Source organism: Apiospora aurea, assembly GCF_038362705.1.
Source record: "Apiospora aurea strain CBS 24483 chromosome Unknown utg000007l_segment0_segment0, whole genome shotgun sequence".
Taxonomy (NCBI): domain Eukaryota; kingdom Fungi; phylum Ascomycota; class Sordariomycetes; order Amphisphaeriales; family Apiosporaceae; genus Apiospora; species Apiospora aurea.
In genome coordinates, this window is record NW_027117394.1 from 2,117,267 (window position 1) to 2,133,398 (window position 16,132).

General features: G+C 55.9%; 5 protein-coding genes across 5 annotated transcripts; 2 read left to right on the plus strand and 3 right to left on the minus strand.

Moving 5' to 3' along the window:
- Window positions 1-1,129: 1,129 nt before the first annotated feature.
- On the plus strand, window positions 1,130-3,315 carry PG986_010914 (uncharacterized protein; the record flags this gene model as incomplete). The annotated part of the gene is made up of 4 exons (XM_066847136.1): window positions 1,130-1,148; window positions 1,537-1,829; window positions 1,976-2,444; window positions 2,504-3,315. 4 exons carry the CDS (start codon window positions 1,130-1,132, stop codon window positions 3,313-3,315), a joined length of 1,593 nt encoding a protein of 530 aa, XP_066696627.1.
- Window positions 3,316-4,397: 1,082 nt separating this feature from the next.
- PG986_010915 (uncharacterized protein) lies at window positions 4,398-6,234 on the plus strand (the record flags this gene model as incomplete). The annotated part of the gene is made up of 2 exons (XM_066847137.1): window positions 4,398-4,649; window positions 4,735-6,234. The coding sequence occupies 2 exons, from the start codon at window positions 4,398-4,400 to the stop codon at window positions 6,232-6,234; spliced, it is 1,752 nt and encodes a 583-aa protein (XP_066696628.1).
- Window positions 6,235-6,609: 375 nt separating this feature from the next.
- Window positions 6,610-8,589, minus strand: PG986_010916 (FAS1; the record flags this gene model as incomplete). Its single annotated transcript, XM_066847138.1, has 4 exons — window positions 6,610-7,341; window positions 7,411-7,785; window positions 7,812-8,405; window positions 8,446-8,589. The coding sequence occupies 4 exons, from the start codon at window positions 8,587-8,589 to the stop codon at window positions 6,610-6,612; spliced, it is 1,845 nt and encodes a 614-aa protein (XP_066696629.1).
- An 870-nt stretch (window positions 8,590-9,459) lies between these two features.
- Window positions 9,460-11,358, minus strand: PG986_010917 (FAD-binding domain-containing protein; the record flags this gene model as incomplete). Its single annotated transcript, XM_066847139.1, has 5 exons — window positions 9,460-9,552; window positions 9,628-9,734; window positions 9,828-10,510; window positions 10,568-11,015; window positions 11,133-11,358. The coding sequence occupies 5 exons, from the start codon at window positions 11,356-11,358 to the stop codon at window positions 9,460-9,462; spliced, it is 1,557 nt and encodes a 518-aa protein (XP_066696630.1).
- Window positions 11,359-12,633: 1,275 nt separating this feature from the next.
- On the minus strand, window positions 12,634-15,365 carry PG986_010918 (uncharacterized protein; the record flags this gene model as incomplete). Its single annotated transcript, XM_066847140.1, has 2 exons — window positions 12,634-15,249; window positions 15,357-15,365. 2 exons carry the CDS (start codon window positions 15,363-15,365, stop codon window positions 12,634-12,636), a joined length of 2,625 nt encoding a protein of 874 aa, XP_066696631.1.
- Between the last annotated feature and the right edge of the window lie 767 nt (window positions 15,366-16,132).

Here is a 16,132-nt window from a genome sequence, read left to right on the forward strand (position 1 = left end):
GCCGTTGGCTCTAGCCCAGGGGGAAATTCTCAATTCTCTATTCTGATTAGAATACAATCTCCCACATTTCCCGGCCAGGTTTTCTCCCATTAGATACTCCATTAGCAACACCCGCATCTGGACTGGACTGGACATCGCCAAACTACACCTCCCGGGGGCATCCATCCTGCCCCGGTCCAGCGTCCAACCAAGACAAAGCGAGCCTACTAACTCTGGAGAGAGCGAGAGAGCGAGAGAGAGCCCAGAGAGAGGGGAACGGAACAGCAACAGGCCAAGGCAAGAGAGAACGAAGGAGAGAAGAGCCGCCTGCGAACCACCAAGAAGCCGCCGCCGTAGCCCCTTGCATTTCCGACGACCAGTGCCTAACCCGTTGGGAAGCGGGTAAACTCAAATTCAGGAGTCCCCCAACCAAGCAGTGCACCAGACAACAGGCGACGCTCGCGAAGGAGAATCGTCTGGTCTGGTTTTCCAACGACCCAAAGTCTCTTTCGACGTCGAGATCCCGGATCCCACCTCACCTATCTGATTCTACAGGACAGACAGTATCTAACCCACCCGTTCGCTCACCAACGCCTTGTCACCTGCTTGGCCGCCCCGGCGTAACACTTAGCATTTATTGACGCAGGTAGCCGCATTCCCGCGACACAGCTACACAACGACGCAGTAACTACGGCTACCCACGTCATAGCCCATTGCTGAACGGGGGAAAATTCCCTGTCAATCTGTTTCCTGCCCTCCCACCTTTCACCCCTCGCTCCCTCGACGATCTACATTATACCCTCCCTCAGGATTGGCGCACCTCCCAAACATCTCATCACAGTTCGAACGAGCGTCCTGGAGTTTGGCAACCCTGACACCTTCTCGACGACGACTGGTTGGGGTCAGACGGTGGATTTTAACCTTCGGAACCCGCGTGCGCAAATACCACTGTACTGTAGTACTGTGGGTTGGATTAGCACAGCAACGTTATACGCATCGCATCCTGACCACCCACACCACTCCCACCACTCCCACCACCACACGCACCACCATCTCCATCCATTCATTCCTGGACGGTCGAATTGATAGACACACATATATACCGGCCACCGGAGCATCTGCACCGTTTGCTTTCCCCCCTTCGCCAAACATGTTTGCCGATCAATCAGGTAAGGACGACTGCATTTCCATTCCCAATTCCCTCGACGCGGTGGCACCTGGCTTCCCTTTTCTTGTCCTCCCCCAGCTTTGTTATCCAAGCGGATCAGACCAGATCGATCGCCCGTCTCCCAGGCCAGACTCGTGCGTCCCCTTTTCATTATTATTCGATATCCTGATACCCGGGCTGCCTTGGTTCCAGTGGAGACCAGATACACACTGCCACGCATCAGCACGCTTTTCGCAGGTTGGGCATTGGCGGCGGTCCACTTAAGCTGGCCAGTCTCCTGTCTCGATTGAGCAGCTTGGTGTTTCAGGATGCCTTTGCCTTTGACATTCCCCCTGCGTGCACTGATAAAAGAAGTCGCTAACCATTGTCCTAATCGCTTCCTGCAATAGGCCAGCCCACTTCCTCTGCTGGGCGATCCCCTGGATTAACGCTCAATCTCTCGTCAAACAACCCCTTTCGCAGAGGCGCTCCTTCGCCCAACGGTCCCAGCAGCTTCTCTCCGCCTCCACCACGTTCACCATTTGACGACCCTACACCTCCTCCTCGACCAGTTTCGAGAAATCCCTTCCTCGACCCAAATTCAAACAACACCATCACCACATCATTTCCCATTGATCGAGTAAAGTCGCCAGACAGCATGGCGTCTAAGGATGGAAAGTCACCTTCGGCCGAAGAGTTGTTTGTAAGTCCATACCAGATGGCGTCGTCCGCCTTCCCGCCTCCGTCTTCCAAATGATGCTCTTTGGCATGGCGTGCTGCTGCTGCCGCCGCCGCGGCTACCAGTCTGCGCTCTCGACGGTAGCAACTGTCGCTGACCTATCTGACTAGGACAACCTGACGCTCGAGGAAAAGGGTGCACAGAAGGCACCGCTTCGCCCCATGAACAAACCGCCGCCTGGAGGTCCTCCTAGAGGCGAGAACCAAGCCCCGCGCGGCCGTGGCCCACCACCACGTGGCGGACCCCCTCACCGTCCTTCTCGATCTCAAGAGGAAGCCATGAGAGCCCGAAAGATGCATGGACCACACGCCTCTACTGGCGGCGACAAGAGTATGCTCGATACCAAGCGTGCCGAAAGACGCCCCGAACGCCGCCCGCGTCGCAATTCCGACACTTCCATCATGGACTCGCCCTTGACCGAGGAAGAGAGGAAGCTGATTGAGACGAGACGCCGCGAGCGAGAGCGACGACACCGCGAAAAGAGGGAGGAGGGCAAGGACGTCAAGGACCCGACGAAGAAGCCCAAGCGACTTGACTTGATTGACCAGCTGGATGCCACTAGCATCTACGGCACCGGACGTGAGTATTTGCGAAACTTGCTTGTTGTGTGTAGCGCTTCTAACATGATGGTGCTACAGTCTTCCACCACGATGGTCCCTTTGACGCTCTCAACCCCCACCGCAACCGTGGCGGTCGCCGCGCGCCCATGCAGGCATTCCCCGAGGGCTCCCTCAACAACTCGCTCGGAGGCTCAGGTCCTCTGAATGCGAGACCCGACCATGCTACCTTCATGGGTCACCATGACGACGAAGCCCATAAGGACTACAACTTTGTTGGCAAGGACAGGAACGGTTACGACGTCAACGGCCAGCGCAGGGGTGAGCCGATCATCTTTGATCCTTCTTCGCGAGGTTCGGTTCTGCACGGAGATGAGAGTATAGGATTGGGAACCTCGACCTTCTTGGAGGGAACCCCGGCTGCTCGTGCAGCCATCCAACGACGAGAGCAGGAGCAGCAAGAGGCCATGGAAGGGGGCGGTCTGCAGAGGAAGAAGTCGCTGGCCCAAAGGATCCGAGGCATCAACCGACCGCCGCGTGATTACAACGGTCGCTTCACCAACCCCGAGGCTACCTATGGTCCCCGCACTGGCGACAGTGCCGGAGAGAGAAACCCCTTCTTTGACGAATTCGACAAGGACTCGGAGCGCATCACAGTCAAGTCCAAGAATGCCGGCCCGATTTCACCCGGATCGGCTGATGGCGGCCGGTCCCCGGGACCCTATGGCCTCGAACGCCGAGCTACATCTGATAGCTTCAACGAGGCCCCAGCCAAGCCGCAAGGAGGTGGCTTCCTCGGCCGCATGAAGAGCTTGAAGGGTGGTAAGCGACAGCGACCTGAGGTCCCACCTCACGCATCTCCTGCACCACCCGCTCCGGGTCAAGCGGTCTAGGAGAGCCGCAAGGAAGCAGGAAACGAACCGACGCTTAGAAGCCACGTTTGTCGAGAACGTGGCTGGACTTGGTCTCAGGGGTCCTAAGGAGCCGAGAAGCAGAATGAAGACACTTTGTTTCTACACATGGGCTGCGCTAGGCTGGGGTATGATTCGGGCTGGTCTCGGCGGAGCGTGAGCGCTCTCGGCCATGACCAGGCCGGTACAGTTAGCCGCGTCTGCATTCTTAGATATTCATTTGGTTGGGGGAGGACTGATTTGCCATAAGTTACGAAAACGAGCGAAGGCAGTTGGAAGGCGCGCTTGTGGCGCGTGGATGTCCGCGGCTCGGCACTCCCTCAAACGGTCTTTTTTTGTCAGGATACCTAGATAGCTTCTTTCCAGTAGAGTGAAGCAGAAAAATAGGGCGAATATGCAACCGGGAAGCCGAGACAGACAGACTACAGAGAGGCGCCTGCATCAGAAAGAGGTGGCCAGTGAAGCGCTCCAAGGGTGGCGAAGGGTGAACTCGGGTCATCTGTCAGGGCGGTTCGGGGCATGGAGTTCCAGAAAGCCCCGCAAGTCGATGATGGTGGTCGATTGGACAACATATGTATTAATGTATCTTTCTACTCGTTCGATTCGATCTGCTGGTCTCGATTCCCTCTACAAGTGAAGGTGCCACTGTCGTTAGCTATTGATCATACCATATACCTCAGGCTTGGATGGGTAGGTGAATATGGGTGTGCTGTCTGTCCCGCATTGCCCGTTCGTGTTGGGTGTAGCCTGCCTAAAGTAAGCTTTGTGTGTACCTAAGGACCCCCCCCATTCGAGTGTTTCTTGAGTGCAGCCAGAGCGATTACCCATCATTTGGATCGGATTTGGTCGTAGTAAATGTCCATAATGCCAGTACTCTTTTTTATATTTATCCTGGAACAGTCGTCGTATATTCGCTCTCGACCCAAGTGTTTAGCCAAGCTGTACATCCCGATCTGAGTGGACTTCCAAGGGCCCTTGGTAGCCAATCATGACGCAATCCAGCACCTCCGCGACGAACACGTGCCTGTACAGACGTTCTCCCAGAAAAGAAGTCCTTCTTCGCCATGGCAGAAGGCGCATACGATGACGAGCTGCCGCCGCCACAATTGTCGCAGGCTAGCTCGCATTTCCCGCTGGAACCCGTCTCCGGCTCCACGCTGTTCGATGTCGAGGTGGCGCGGCGGGAGCAGCTGCACCGCCGCGGCACGCTGGCGACGGGCTGCGGGGAGATCGATGGCCAGCTCCTCGGCGGTCGTGGCTTCGAGCGCGGGTCCGTCGTGGGGATTAGTGCTGAGCACATGGATACGGGACTCTTGGTGAGTTGTGTGTTGCTGCCACATCCGGCCCTATTTGTCATTTTCATACGGCATTCTTTTACTGATTTTGTCGTTGTACATACAGATTGGCCTGCAGACTATAGCGCACAGCTTGCTTGCGAACCTGGGGAGCCCGGGTCAGGGAACAGCTACTGGACAGAAGCAACAACCGCCTTTACTACGCGCGGCTGTTATCACTACGCTTCCTGCCCCGACCATCTTGCCTCACTTGCGAGATGTCATCAAAGTACAGGCGAGGTTAAAGCTTGGCGGCCCAAGGAGTCGACCAGATGTGGTCGATGCGATAACGAAGCAATGCCTCGAGCGGATATCTGTTTCTCGAGTATTCGATATCGAGGGCCTGTGGGAGGTTCTGAGCGAGCTCGAGTCCGCCGCCGCGGCTATGGAGGATGAAAGGCCAACAGAGCCAGCGATACCACAGGAGGGCGAGGTGGCGGCGGCGGCAGATGAGGAGCTGGCTCGTGTGACAGTTCCAGCTCCTGATGAGATGAGCTTACCGGCATCGTCGCAAAGGCCGCCTCCACCGTCGCCGTCACCGCCGCCAGTCACCAAACTTCCGCCTCTACGCATGCGGACCGAGGTACAAGATAGCGAAGAGGAAGACGAGCTACTTTCGTCTTCTCCTTTATCATCGCTCCGCTCTACTCCATCATTGTCCCCGGAGGCTATGGAAGAACTAGTAGCGACGCTGCCACTGCCATCAGCAGCGGCTCTAAACCGTCAACCATCTTCTTCTCCACCTGCGCCGCCAGCGGCAGCTCTAAGCCGGCAGCAATCGCCAACACCCTTACTGCCGCCGAAAGAGGAAGAGCACGAGGAACCTACCTCCTCTTCAGGATTGCCCGACATAATCCTCATAACCCACACCTCAAGTCTGTTCTCGGCCGTTTTCACGGCCCGAGACAAGACATCCGCCCACACGAGCCTTCAGCTCCTGAGCTCCCACCTCCGCTACCTATCCCGTTCCGCCGGGCCGCTCATCATCCTCCTCAACATCACTTCCTCCTCCACGGCTCCGTCTACCACAAACCCTGCTCAGCCCCCAAGACGGCCAGACTCTGAGCAACTCAGGCCACTCGATCCCACGCTGCGTTCTATCTTCAACCCGCCGCCTCCGTCGCATCTGGGTTACGCCGCAGTGACGGCCCACGCGCTCAGTCGCAAGAACAAGCCCGCGTTCGGGCAGACCTTTGCCCAGTTCCTCGATCTGCATCTCCTCTGTACCAAGGTACCACGGTCCCGGGAAGATGCCGAGGCGTTATTTTCGTCTACTTCTGCCGCTGGACGCCAGCAGCGCCCAGTCCACTACGCATGGGTCGTCGAAACCCTAGTGGACGAACTCGGTGCCTGGGAGTGGGAAGGCGATGCTCCTGTTGATAAGAAAGGTACTACCAAGCAACAGAAGAAGTGGAAGACGATTGACAGAGAGCAAAGATGGGGTGCCGTCGAAATACGAAACGCAGGATGTCAGGTGGTCGACTCCTTTGACACCACGAGAAACACTATGAGACCGAATACGGAACCCATACGGCTTGCGGCTGGGTTTGGTGGGCGGCGAGTATGACCTTGGAATATCGGCGTATTTGGCCAAACTGAGTATACCAGGGAGGACTACTTCATGAAGAGAAACGCCAGATGGCGCATGTACATATCAAAAGCAATGCTGGGTTCATCTGTTACAGCTAATGGTCGACGAGGTCAATGACCAAACATACACGTTTTCCAGCGCGGCAAAATCGAATAAGCGAGAGTGTTATGTGCCGCGAACCCCTTTTCCTGTGCAGCACTGTTGTGCATGTCCAATCCTTCACCATTCCCAGTCTCCCTTTACCCTTCCAAGAAGAAAAGCAAAATCCAGACGAAACGAAACCAAATTCCCAAGTCCATCCATCATAACATCGTTCCCTGTGCCATATGTACCCGGCTCATCATCATCACTTCAAAGTTCCCCCATACCTTCACTTACAGTAGGCACCTCCTCGTCACCGTCATCGTCTTCATCAGCATAGTCCTCTTCGTTCATGTAAGGCAGAAGACGATCCACCAACTCCTGGACCTCGACCTCGCTCTCGCCATCATGCATGCCATGGCGGCCGTGCGGCGGGAGGAGGACGCTGTCGACGACATGGATAACGCCGTCGCTGTCCGGGACGTCGGTGACGGCCACGCGCGTGAAGCCATTGACCTTCATCTTGGTGATGCCGCCCCAGCGCCAGACGTCGACGGCCAGGCTCTTCTCGTCCAGCAGCGTCGGCAGGTCGACGTGGTACCGCGCATTGCCCTTGCGGGCCTCGGCCTCGACCTCGTCCTCCAACGAGCCGACGGCCTCGCGGCCGTAGTACGCGTCCGTGTAGAGCGTCTCGTTGGCCACGATGTGGTACTCGAGCACGGCGCGCAGGAAGCGGTGGCCGTGCTTCGTGTTGAACAAGAACGCGTTGGCGCGCGGACCAAGCTTCTGGAAGGCCCAGTTGGTCGGCGCGAAGAAGGTGCTGCCGCCCGTCAGGTTCGGGTGCTTGCCCAACTTTTGCTTGAGCGCCTTGCCGACCCCGGACTTCTCGGCCGCCAGGATCAGGCTCGAGAACTGCTGCGGGAACAGCTCGATCAGCTTCTTGCCCGGCGGCGGCGGCACGAGCAGCGCGTCGACGCCGTGGGCTATGCCGTTCTTGCAATACTGTGATTTTTGGCAACTGCATTAGTAAGCTTGACTACAGTATTTGTGACTACCACCCTTCCGACTTACCAAGTTGGCAAAGACGAGCTTGCTGTAGAAGTTAAACTTGACACCGCCGTACCCGACCCCGACATGGACCCGCTGCGGCCGGCCGCCGAGATGGGACTTGCGCTCCAGGGCAGTGGGTATGGTCGGGGAGGCCAACACGCGTCCGGCGGGGAAGTGGCCAGGGATCAGATGGTACTCGAGGAGCTTTTCGACAAAGGCTCGCGGCGGGGGCTTGCTGCCGTCGTGGTCGGGGATCTTCTCGAAGGCGCGGTCGGCGGGTACGAGGATGGTGGTACAGTCGTCTTCCTTGTGCGTCGAGTTGAGCCGCTTAACGATGTCAGGGTAGTGATCGATTAACTTGGCGAACTTAGTGGTGTACTCAGAGGCCTGGATAGCCTCGTAGAGTGTCAGGTCTAGGCCACCCTTGCGGTGGTGGCCGTGGCCGTGGCCGTGGCTATCCGGGGGACCAGGGGGGCCAGGAGGACCGGGAGGTCCAGGAGGTCCAGGAGGTCCAGGAGGTCCAGGTTTTCCAGGCTTGCCGGGCGGACCAGGGGGCCCGGGTATCCCAGGAGGGCCAGGTTTACCCGGCTTTCCAGGGGGCCGGGAGGACCGGGTTTACCGGGCTTCTCGGGCTTTCCAGGTTTGGTATCATTGTTGGGCTTGGTAGGCGGGTCGGGCTTTACTGGCGGTGGCGGTTCGGGCTTTTTCGGCTTGCCGGGTTTGGTGTCATTACTGGGCTTGCTGGGCGGCTCCGGCTTTACGGGTGGCGGTGGCTCCGGCTTTTTCGGTTTGCCAGGGCGTGTATCATTTTTATGCTTCTTCCCGCCACTGCTGCTATACTGCCTCGAAAGCTCCCAGTAGCTATCGGCAAAGGGAAGGAATTCATTCTCCTCGTCTTCTGCAACCCCTTCCGAGGTGCCCTTCAAGAACTCGAAGGACTCGCTGATCCATTGCAGACCCTCGTCAAAGGCGCCAAATATGACACCTTCGGCAGCCTCGCTGTCATCGTCGAGTTCCTGGCGGATATCATCGAAAGTGGAGGGGATGTTATCCCACCAGGGGGGACGACGAGGAAGACGGGTCTCCTTCAGGCTGCTCGGTTCCGAGCACGAGCTGATGTGCGGTAGCCTCGTCCGGAATGACAAAGGCCGAGACGGCCGATGTTGCTGCTGCCAAAGGCAGCAGAGTCGTGTATCTCATTACTGAGTAACGAGAAAAGCAAGTCTTGTAACAATCAAACAGTCAACCAAAAAAAAGTCACTTGGAAAAAGCTTTCGATCGTGGGAAAATATTAGAAACGGGATAGTCGGAAGTTATAGAATTCATAAAACTCTGGCAAAGGGAGGAGGAGCTTCACCACATATACAAGGACCACCTACTCATCAGTGGCCGTGACGTCAAGGACAGAATAACTGTAACACCCGATGATGGCGGTTGTAAGGATCCAGCCTGACGAGAAACTAGAGAGGAAACACGAATGGTTAAGAGAAGAGGAGAGGGGGGGGGATATGCCTCTGGATCGATCCCCATGAAGATTGTCAAGACCCATGCCACTTTGGACTCCTCATCTCGCCATTGCTGCTCAGCATCATCCCGGCGTCGTTGTCACAGGCTTTCGCAACAAACGGATAGAAACAGTAGTGGCGGTTAGGCCCTCAGACGAACGTTGCCGTCTCCGCGTCATGGACCTCCCGCCCATGGTTTGCAGAATGCGGGGGAGGGCGACGTGATTGGATCTGCCGTCTCGGCAAGTTCACTAGCTTGCATCAGTTTCAAGCGGCTCGAGTTGAGTTGAGGCCCCGTCAGCGCCCGAACTCCGATTCCAGGCCAGCTAGCCAGCCCTTGGCAGCCTGGCTCCCGGATAGGTTGGACTTGGCGACAAGAATTAAGGTGTACGCAAGCACTTGCGTTGCCTAAGGGGAAAACTCAACTAGTCATTTCTTGGGACACGCGCTACAATCATGTTTCTCCCTTCTCGCAACGGGCATCTGTGACTCTCCTATTGATTGCGTGCGGAAACATACTTTCCAGCTAAGAATTTCACTCATCAAAGAGCAGCGTGCGTTTGTTTCACTCATACAACCCCATGATCTCTGCCAGGACACTCTTGTACAGGTTATTGGGGTCGAACTTCTCGCGGACGGCTTTGAAGCGTGCAAGGTGCTATGGGCCATTGTCAGTAAACAAGGACATGCGGATAGCTTGTACGAATGGCAGGTAGGTATTGTCTAGACTCACCTCGGGATCGATGTTCTTCTTGCCGTACTTGAATATCTCCCGCGTGTTCTTGGTCCAGTGCGGCCGGCATGGGAACTCGCCGATCAAGGTCTTGGCAAGTCTGGGGTCTAAACAACATGCGAGTCAGTTTAAACATGCTCAGAATATCAGACCGACGACATAAACAGCACAGCTTTGATGGCAGGACACGGGGCACTTACAGAATTCCGGGTTGAACGGTTTCCCGTCACCACCATTGGGCTTGAAACGCGGAAAGTCGAACATGATGGCGCCCTTGGACCAGTCAGCACCATCGCTGGTGTTGTACGTCGTTTGGCCCAGGAGGTCATAGTAGGCCTTTCCGAACTTGATGTTGATGCCGCTGCGGTATGTGCTAGTCATGATAATGCCCTTATCCTTCCACTCGTCGTCGAAGAACTTGCGCACCCGCTTCAGCATGTCGTTGGCTTGCGTGATGGGGAAGGCGATCTCAAGAGTCTCGCCGTGCATGCCATGTTCCCATTCGGGCTTCTGGTCCGGGTACAGACCGCCGATAAGCACGTCATAGTTCCAGCCATAGACGGGCCACGTGCTGATGTCTTTCCAGTTCGTCTTCTCCTTAAAGTTGGGCTTGGACCAGAGCCCGAAGAAGATGGTCTCGGCGAGCATGTTGGACGTTGCCAAGTACTTGCCGCTCTCGAGTATGCCCTTGGCAGCGCCGGCTTCGAGGTCAGTGAGCGAGAAGGTGTTCTGGAAACCTTGCTGGTCGCTAAGTGTCAGGGGCACCTCGTCGTAGTAGCGATGGTGGAACTTCTTCAGGTAGGGCCACCACCAGAAGTTGGCAGTCGCATAAGGGGCAATCATGCCGTAGATGTCGCCATTCAAAACTTCGTCCTCCTCCAGTCTGGGTGAAGTTAGTACTTGGCTGTACTTCCAAGGACCTCCCAAAATGCCCACTCACGTCTTCTGTTGCGAGAAAACCTTGAAGTCGGGATAAATCTTGAACTTCATCCTGGCGATGACCCCTAAGAGACCCAAAGAGGTCGAGGCAGCAAGCCAGTCCTCGCTGGTCTCGTCCCGCTCGACAGTGACGATCTCGCCATTGCCGTTGATGATGTCCATGGAGAGCACGCCGGCTGAAACCCCGGACTCTTCGCGGATGGAGGAACGGTGGGCACCCATGGCAGCGGCGCCGGCCATGGAGATGTTCCAGTTGACCAGGGTGTATCCCATGGAAGCATCGTTGTCGTGCAGATACTCGGCGAGCTGCAAGAAGGTAACACCCGCCTCGATGACCACGGAGCCCGACTCGGCGCCGGGCTCTAGGCTGAAGTCCGAGATCTTGTTCGTGTTCTCGGTGCGGATGATGATGGTGCGAGGGTCGTCCTGGCACATGGTGTCGTACCACACTTTGATATTCCCATGTCAGCGCCCCTGCTACTGGCTTGATCCGTAAATATGCAGCAAAGGAAAACAATACAGCCCAAGTTTGGAGATGATAGGGGGGTTCCTCATTGCACACATACTGTGGCCCTTGCCAGAGGCTCTGACGGGTGTGCCTTTGGCGACCGCATCCTTTACGATGCTGACCATCTCATCGACGCTCGTGACGTTATAGACGGCGGCAACATCATTGCACGCAGGGAATCCCGGGCCATCAAACGTGTTGTAAGGGAAGGCCGAGGCACTGCCAAAGAGAGCCGCAGCGCTGGCCAGGAGGAGGCCAAGCTGGCGAAGTGAGGCAGACGGCATCTCAATCTTCTCGAAGAATGCACAGCCCTATATCTTTGGAGCTACTCGATAGAAACTCTTCCTCACTTCGAGCAGTGCTTCGGGCGAGATATTATTCGACCAGCAGTCAAAATAAGCTTGATGCTTGGTAAGAGACGGGAGAGCGACTCAGGCACCGGATCCCTCGTGCCCTAAATAACAAAAGCTACATGTACCTATCTGACAAATCTTTGAAGAGGAGGAAACCGCGATGGGGGGTACTTGCAGCCTGTACTTCGCGAACGTCGATCCACACCGTGAAACCAGGGTCAGAGTCAGTCGACGTACCTATTGCCTATTGTGCCGTCACCCCGTCCGCTGGCCTCAAGCTGCTGCCCACCCAAGATACATACAACAAGCAATTATAATGGAAAGAACGCAGGGGTAAGTAACGTCAAGCCGCGGTACCCCAACCGTCCTGCCTGCCGCTTCCCCAGATTGCTTGCACGGAATTCCGTGTGACTTCGACTTGCATGTGACGGTTACCCCGTGACACCATCTCGTTTTCAAGAAGGGATCGCCGGGTGGTGTTGTGTCGCAGTGATAAACTTGTTGGCTGGCACCGCCAGCACGTCCGTACCTGGCTGTTGGTTGGCCATCTTGGCACGATGCCCTCCGACGCCTCCAAAAAGCGTCACGGTGACAGGAAGCTAGATTGAGGGGAGAGGATGGTATAGGTAACTACATACTTGGCACGTATGGCTGTGCCAAGCCGGTGCTTATACTCAGACCGGAGGGTGCCCCCAGATATGCACGATGTAACACCCCGCCTATGCGTAAAGATCGCTTAAAGTATGGCGGCAGCCCTGGGCTATGCGGAGAAACTTGGTTTAGATGTGACCCATCGTGTACTAGATTGTCTTTCTCGATATGGGCACAATTGAAATTGGGCAGCAGGCATGCCAAGCACACGATGCAACCTCAGCAAGGCAGTAGCGTTTACGGTCGGCAATGTCCATTGCCTAATGCACCGTGATGGAAGCCATGCCGAGGAACTCTCAACTCAGTCAAGAGAATGACAATACAGTAGCTGACAAGTTGACATTGGTTGCAGTCGATCTCTGCTGACTGAACAGGGGGCGGGGGAATTTCACAGTGGGTGAAAGAGGGTTATTACAGGGACGATCATTATCATCTCCTGTGAACTTCGCCGGGTTGTGGTATTGGATTGCCAAGAAAGTGGACTTTTTGAGTCGATGTTGCATTATACTAAATACGTCAATCTTCTGACGGTTATTCATACTCGAGGAGTGAGATCTACACCAGTTTCCACCTAGCAATCCAACCGACATTTTGGCCTGCATTCCGTACAATACACACTCCCTCGCCAGCCTTGTGGTGCACTGCTTCGGCAGCCGAGATCGTAGCAATGCCTTCGGATTGCCCCATCCTGAGGTGATAACTGCCAGCCGTGACGAACCCGATAAGGTCTTCGGCGTCGGGGCACAGGGGGTGTCCATTGATATTGTCCTGGGTGGGAGCGGCAGGCGGGTAGCTTGTCGGAGGCTGCTTGAGAAGCTCCTGCGCCATCAGACGTTTCCGTGTCTCCAGGTTCATTTCACTGGACACGTTGAACTTTGGCGGCTTCTTCGGCTTGCCTTGTTTAGTAGCAGCATTCTGCGGCATCTGCGCGAGCCATTGCTTCCGGATATCGGCCGGGAGCTTGCTGCTGCTTCCTCTTTTCAGTGGCGGCTCCGTTGCGGGGACCTCGGCTTGCGTCGACGTTGGCTGCTCCTTAGGCAGCCGGTAGATTCGAGCGCAAGTGCCCGGTGTGCCTCGCGACAGGAAGCTAACTCTGACTGAGACAACAGAGAATGGCGGAAGCGGCTCGGCTTCTGGCGCCTGGTACGACTGCAGTTCCCTTTTGGAAAGATGCCTTAGTTGCTGCAAGGGATGCGAGCCTTTGCTTGCTTGAGGGTTTTCAGCATCAGCTGTTTCGTCTCCTGCGTCAGCCATGGTGATGTCTTCCCCTTCGGGCTCTGCCTGCTGTTGCATTTGGAAGAGGGTCTCAAAGTCGCAACTCCAGCCGTTGCCTATCTCGCCTTTTCGGCCGGCTCCAAGGTCCAAAGTGTCGTAATTCACCCGTTTGCCTTTCGGCATACGATCCCATGCGCTCTTTCGTTCCTGTCGTTGCTGTAGTTCCCATACTGTTCCCGCATCGGACCCCAAAACATCTCCCGGGAACCACGGAACCCTCTGCTCGAAGGCAAGTTGCCGGATCTCGTCGAGGCCACCAAACATTACATTGCCCCCAGTCGATAGTGGGCAGTGCATGAGGCTGTACCAGACTGGAAGAACGCATTTCCAAGGCAGCATAACGGTCCAGGTACCCGGGCCTTCGGAATGACCTTGTACCACTGGAGGTCGGTGGGAGAGGAGAATAACTGGTATCTTTGGATCAACCTGGGTGGGTTCAAGTAAGGAGCCAGGTGCCGCCTTGCCCCGACGCTTGTTCAGGGATTTCAGCGAGGGTAGCCGGGAAGCTTTGTAGCGCGAATCACGGTCAAAAAGCGCAAATGGCTTGGAACTTTCATATACTTGGTACCATTTCGCCACTGTTTCCAGACAAGGTCCATTGCCTTTGCTCGCCGAAAGCCTCCGCGGTGGATGCTGGAGACGAGGGTCCATAACAGAGAAGGCTAGGAGAGAGCCAGCGGGAAGGGAGGAAGGTTCGACTCGACCAGCGAGAGACTCGAATTTTGCGGCATGGGCTTCTTTTAACTCAGGCTTGCTGCAGTACGATTTCAGAACAGTAGCAAGTGCTTCTGTGGCATTTGGGCCTGTAACATCAATACTGCCGATTTCATATCGTAGGTCCTCAACATAGGGCTTAGGCGTGACCCCTTTTACCAACTTTAGCAGCTCATTAAACGTTTCGAGGAAGGCTGATGGGTGGACCCTGATGAACAAGCGCCTTGGTTTTGTCGCCTCGGTTGTCGTAGCATCGTTCTCTTCGGGATTCCAGATGATCGTGGCTGGACCGATGATCCGCGAATCCGCTCCCCTTTTCCTGGCCAGAGTGGTATTCCAATGGCTCACCCCCGATCTCCAATCCTGGCCTTTCGGCTTTTCATTCCAAAGCCATTCTTCCGTCAAGCCAAGAGCTCTCAAGACTTGCTCTACGCATCTCGTAGCACCACACAGACCGATGGTGCTCATGTAGCTCATATCCCAAGCGATTGCGCCCTTTTCCCAATGAGCTCGGTGAGTAGTACGGTATATCTTCGCGTTGGGTGTCAAGGGTATGGCGAATCTCCATAAAGGTTCTTTTGGTTTTGTCATCCGCGCTCTTTTCGCAAGCCAAAGGTGAGTCGGAAGCCATGCCTTGTCTAGCTGTCGCTTTTTGAATTTCTTTTCGGTAACCAGAGGGCTGTTGAGCGCGTTTCGTCTGATTTTGGGTCTTGCCGCCCTGACCTGGATGGTATCGGGGTCCAAATCACTCTTCGTTTGCATAGCCTTCTTCCGCTTCTTTTCTACCAGCTTCCCCAGACGTTTTGCAGTCTCGGCACGGAGACGAGCCCGTGTGCTGGCAGGTTTACGCGTTCGTGCACTAACCGTAGGCGTGTTGTCGGTTTTCATCTCTTTTATGGCCCTTTTCTGTAGCCGCTTGGGCACCCTCTTGTGGTTGTGTGCTGCTGCACGTCGCCTCAGCGAGAAGGGCACCTTCTGGAAAGCGCGGCTGGTCTGAGAGCTAGCGGTGCGCCGCATGCTCTCATCCAGAGCCTTGATCTCGAAGCCGCGAGCGTTGATGAAGGCCTGGATGTCCAGCTCGCCATCCTTCAGCGCATCGTCTGGATACTGGGCCGCAATGGCTCTTACGGTATGTATCTTCGACCTTCGCTGGGCGTTGCCATTGCCTTGCGAGGGTGCCCCCTCCCTTTGTTGCCGTTGGCAGCTCCCCGGGCTGCTCTCCCGTCTTGGGCCTCTTGTTCACGTTGCCCATGGACGAGTTTTCTGAGGGGCGTTTTTGGGACCCATACCCTGTCCATTGTGAGGCTTGTTCTGCCTGAATGGCATTGCACCACCCTGCTGCGAAGCCATTGGCGAGAAGGCAACTGTAGCGAATGGCTTCCCGGGTTGGTTGAGCGGGATCAATCTTGTTGTGGTATACCAAATCCTGACTGGCAACCAAAGGGCGAGAACTTTTGTCTCCAACCCAAATAATAAGCTTGATATCGGTGCCACACGGACCTGGCCTTTGGTCGCTGAAGACCGAGAGCTGACTGGCAGTGTGGTGCAAACCTTACACTCGTAAATGCTGGGATGGAAAACAAGCGACTCTAGCTCATCCTGTACTGCTCATTGGTTCGTATTTTTGGCAGAGGGGTGCAAACGGGGGCCGAATGGGCCTCCTCCTCCTGCGACGCTCGTGGTAGGGGTTCTTCAATTAACGAACGCGTTTTGCTTGACCCAGGAGCCAAGAGCGTGTTGGGGTTGTAGGTACCGTACAGTGTGCCAGAGTGCCTGGAAGTTAGTTTTCTCCCCTCGCCTAGTGCAGCGCCACAATTCTAAATTAGAAGCCACAACGCCGACCCAAGAAAGCGTTCGGGGCAGCTCAAGAGACTACTTGTAGTAGAGAGAGCCTCGACAGCCAGTTCGCGTCCCCACCCGCGATCTCTTAGCTTCTCCAAGTCCCTGGGGCCCTTCAGTGGACCTAAATCTGGCTGGAAATGACGTGGACTGGCCTCGCATTCAAGCATTGGCACCTTGCGAGAGGGAGGAGAACGATCTTGGCTCATTAGGGGGTTCCTCTCCC